The sequence below is a fragment of the Etheostoma spectabile genome, chromosome 5, assembly GCF_008692095.1.
Source record: "Etheostoma spectabile isolate EspeVRDwgs_2016 chromosome 5, UIUC_Espe_1.0, whole genome shotgun sequence".
Taxonomy (NCBI): domain Eukaryota; kingdom Metazoa; phylum Chordata; class Actinopteri; order Perciformes; family Percidae; genus Etheostoma; species Etheostoma spectabile.
Window position 1 is genome coordinate 15,253,105 of NC_045737.1, and position 1,358 is coordinate 15,254,462.

Sequence of the window (1,358 nt, forward strand, 5' to 3'; positions counted from 1 at the left end):
CCCTGTTCTGTACAACGTCTTCACAAATAATTCTCACTTCGTGGCCAACAAGGTCACCGGCAATGTGTTTTCTTATGAGGTTGGTGAACTCACACACTTTCCCTACATTGGTCCTCACACAAATACCTTTTTGTAAAACAGATCCATGTCTAAAATTACACACACCCACACACACAGCTGTAATGGATTTAGATTTCCATGCAATACTGTGCAAATCCTCAGCCCACATGGGCTCACGAGATGCTGCCTTACATCACACTGACCTGTGTATAACAAATGTTTCTCTCAGCTAATTGAGGATGACACAGGGAGGGGGTGTCTATTTCAAGTTTTGTCTGAGTGGAGGCTCATAGTCTCAGATTTTGAAAGCCCCTTAATAGAAAACAAGCATCAATGAATCTCTTTGTCAAGCGGTTTGAATGACAATGAAGAACACATCAAATTAACATAAAATAATAATGTTTTCCCTTTCATTACATAGCTGACCTCAAGTGTGTGCAAATAGAGGCTTTTGTTTTCTTAAAGATTTCTGTTTCTACCCAGGCTGTTGAGCAACTCAACATTAAGACCAAAAATTTTAAAGATCTGCTGACAGACGAAGAATTCACCAGAAAGGACATCATAGTACTTCAGGTGGGTTTTTGCTTTGTTTTGGTTTGCAAAGTTGAAAACGCATTATTTCAAGGAAAAAAAATCTTGTTTAATTGGGTTTTTGTTTTGTCTTTGTAGGACCCCACAAACCTGGATAAATTCAATGTTTCTGACTTCTTCCACGTAAAAAACAACCTGAAGGTTTTGGATCCTGGTGGGTAATCAGTTTTTTGTTTAGTAACTATTTGGCAGAGGTGGAAAAAGTACTAAAATGGTGTAACCATGTAAAAGTATCAATGGTTTGATGAACTGTTACTGAAGTACAAGTGAAATTACCTATCTGAAAAATCATTCAAGTAAAAGTAATACGGTAAGTAGTTTATTTAAAATGTACTTTAAAGATCCCATGACATGGTGCTCTTTTGATGCTTTATATAGACCTTAGTGGTCCCCTAATACCATATATGATGTCTCTTTCCCCAAATTCAGCCTTGGTGCAGAATTTCAGCCACTAGAGCCAGTCCAACAATGAGCATTCTTTTAGTATGTGCCATTTCTGAGTCTGTAGCTTTTGAAGAGAAGAGGGGGCAAGGTGGAGGCTGGGGGTGTGGCCTTGACCAATGATGTCTCTCTCTCATGGGTGGGCAAAGCAGAGAAAGGGGATGTAACATTGGCCCTTATGACCTCATGAAGGGTCCATCTGAGCTTTCATTTTTTTAAACTCAGAGCAGGATACCCAGGGCTTGGTTTACACCTATCACCATTTC

The 1,358-nt window shown here is 39.3% G+C and overlaps 1 protein-coding gene across 1 annotated transcript in view; it reads left to right on the top strand.

Annotated features, from left to right (window-relative positions):
• The window catches only part of ppil2 (peptidylprolyl isomerase (cyclophilin)-like 2), a 30,630-nt gene that overhangs the window by 4,372 nt on the left and 24,900 nt on the right, over positions 1–1,358 (top strand). Inside the window, exons 7-9 of the mRNA XM_032517216.1 lie at positions 1–79; positions 544–633; positions 730–805. The exon at positions 1–79 is cut by the window's left edge and continues 13 nt beyond it. Of these exons, the coding sequence (XP_032373107.1) occupies positions 1–79; positions 544–633; positions 730–805 (245 nt within the window). The remainder of the gene's footprint in view (positions 80–543; positions 634–729; positions 806–1,358) is intronic.